Below are 2,500 nucleotides of genomic sequence, written 5' to 3'. Positions count from 1 at the left end.
GAGAGACAGACAGGTGGGAGACAGACAGGTGGAGAGACAGACAGGTGGAGAGACAGACAGGTGGGAGACAGACAGGTGGGAGACAGACAGGTGGAGAGACAGACAGGTGGAGAGACAGACAGACAGGTGGGAGACAGACAGGAGAGACAGACAGGTGAGAGACAGACAGGTGAGAGACAGACAGGAGAGACAGACAGGTGGAGACAGACAGGTGGAGAGACAGACAGGTGGGAGACAGACAGGTGGTAGACAGATAGATGGGGACAGACAGGTGGAGAGACAGACAGGTGGAGAGACAGACAGGTGGGGACAGACAGGTGGAGAGACAGACAGGTGGAGACAGACAGGTGGAATGACAGACAGGTGGGAGACAGACAGGTGGAGAGACAGACAGGTGGAGACAGACAGGTGGAGAGACAGACAGGTGGAGAGACAGACAGGTGGAGACAGACAGGAGAGACAGACAGGTGGGAGACAGACAGGTGGAGACAGACAGGTGGAGAGACAGACAGGTGGGGACAGACAGGTGGAGAGACAGACAGGTGGAGACAGACAGGTGGAGAGACAGACAGGTGGTAGACAGATAGATGGGGACAGACAGGTGGAGAGACAGACAGGTGGAGAGACAGACAGGTGGGGACAGACAGGTGGAGAGACAGACAGGTGGAGACAGACAGGTGGAATGACAGACAGGTGGGAGACAGACAGGTGGTAGACAGATAGGTGGGGACAGACAGGTGGAGAGACAGACAGGTGGAGAGACAGACAGGTGGGAGACAGACAGGTGGAGAGACAGACAGGTGGAGAGACAGACAGGTGGGAGACAGACAGGTGGGAGACAGACAGGTGGAGAGACAGACAGGTGGAGAGACAGACAGACAGGTGGGAGACAGACAGGAGAGACAGACAGGTGAGAGACAGACAGGTGAGAGACAGACAGGAGAGACAGACAGGTGGAGACAGACAGGTGGAGAGACAGACAGGTGGGAGACAGACAGGTGGTAGACAGATAGATGGGGACAGACAGGTGGAGAGACAGACAGGTGGAGAGACAGACAGGTGGGGACAGACAGGTGGAGAGACAGACAGGTGGAGACAGACAGGTGGAATGACAGACAGGTGGGAGACAGACAGGTGGAGAGACAGACAGGTGGAGACAGACAGGTGGAGAGACAGACAGGTGGAGAGACAGACAGGTGGAGACAGACAGGAGAGACAGACAGGTGGGAGACAGACAGGTGGAGACAGACAGGTGGAGAGACAGACAGGTGGGGACAGACAGGTGGAGAGACAGACAGGTGGAGACAGACAGGTGGAGAGACAGACAGGTGGAGAGACAGACAGGTGGACAGACAGACAGGTGGAGAGACAGACAGGTACTCACAGGTAGGTGTTTGTGTGCAGGTCTTGGTGCAGAGCGACCGACAGTCCGAACAGAGTTCCGTGTTCTCCGTTCTTCGTCAGCGGGAACGTCGTATCCACGTTAAACGCGACACACACACCGACACACACACCCAGCAACGTACACACTGCTGTCGCCATGGAGACGGACACCTGAGAGGTGAGACAGGTGTTTACTGATAAAGTGAAGTCATGTGACAGCTGATTTTAACTCTGCTCTACAACGACCCTATTTACAGGAAACAGCTGATCCAGAACCAGCTGATCCAGAACCAGCTGATCCATAAACAGCTGATCCAGAAACAGCTGATCCTTAAACAGCTGATCCAGAAACAGCTGATCCAGAAGCAGCTGATAAATAACCAGCTGATCCATAACCAGCTGATCCAGAAACAGCTGATCCATAAACAGCTGATCCAGAAACAGCTGATCCATAAACAGCTGATCCAGAACCAGCTGATCCAGAAACAGCTGATCCATAAACAGCTGATCCATAAACAGCTGATCCAGAACCAGCTGATCCAGAAACAGCTGATCCATAACCAGCTGATCCATAACCAGCTGATCCAGAAACAGCTGATCCATAACCAGCTGATCCAGAAACAGCTGATCCATAAACAGCTGATCCATAAACAGCTGATAAATAACCAGCTGATCCATAACCAGCTGATCCATAACCAGCTGATCCATAACCAGCTGATCCAGAACCAGCTGATCCAGAAACAGCTGATCCAGAACCAGCTGATCCAGAACCAGCTGATCCAGAAACAGCTGATCCAGAACCAGCTGATCCAGAAACAGCTGATCCTTAAACAGCTGATCCTTAAACAGCTGATCCAGAACCAGCTGATCCAGGTGTTCAGACATTATTTATTAATAATAATTTCAGTTGTTTAGTGTTTAGCAGCATTTTCATGAATGGAGCTTCCTGCTGACCTTATTTGGTATTTGGTCGTTATGCTAATTAGCAGGTGATTCATCAGCTCATTAAAACTGCTTCCTGTTGATACTCAAACAGCTTCATGGAAACAATGAAAAGAATTAATATGAGAAAATGTTCCAGCTTTCAGCTGCAGGTCATGACCTTCTTCATTAAGAC

The 2,500-nt window shown here is 51.3% G+C and overlaps 1 protein-coding gene across 1 annotated transcript in view; it reads right to left on the bottom strand.

Annotated features, from left to right (window-relative positions):
• LOC128379406 (integrin alpha-3-like) overlaps positions 1–1,542 on the bottom strand; it is a 28,567-nt gene extending 27,025 nt beyond the window's left edge. Inside the window, exon 1 of the mRNA XM_053339022.1 lies at positions 1,385–1,542. Coding sequence (XP_053194997.1) covers positions 1,385–1,542 — 158 coding nt within the window. The remainder of the gene's footprint in view (positions 1–1,384) is intronic.
• Between the last annotated feature and the right edge of the window lie 958 nt (positions 1,543–2,500).

Source organism: Scomber japonicus, chromosome 18 (genome assembly GCF_027409825.1).
Source record: "Scomber japonicus isolate fScoJap1 chromosome 18, fScoJap1.pri, whole genome shotgun sequence".
NCBI lineage: Eukaryota > Metazoa > Chordata > Actinopteri > Scombriformes > Scombridae > Scomber > Scomber japonicus.
The sequence above is the reverse complement of the archived record's forward strand: the minus strand, read 5'-3'. Positions and strand labels throughout refer to the sequence as shown.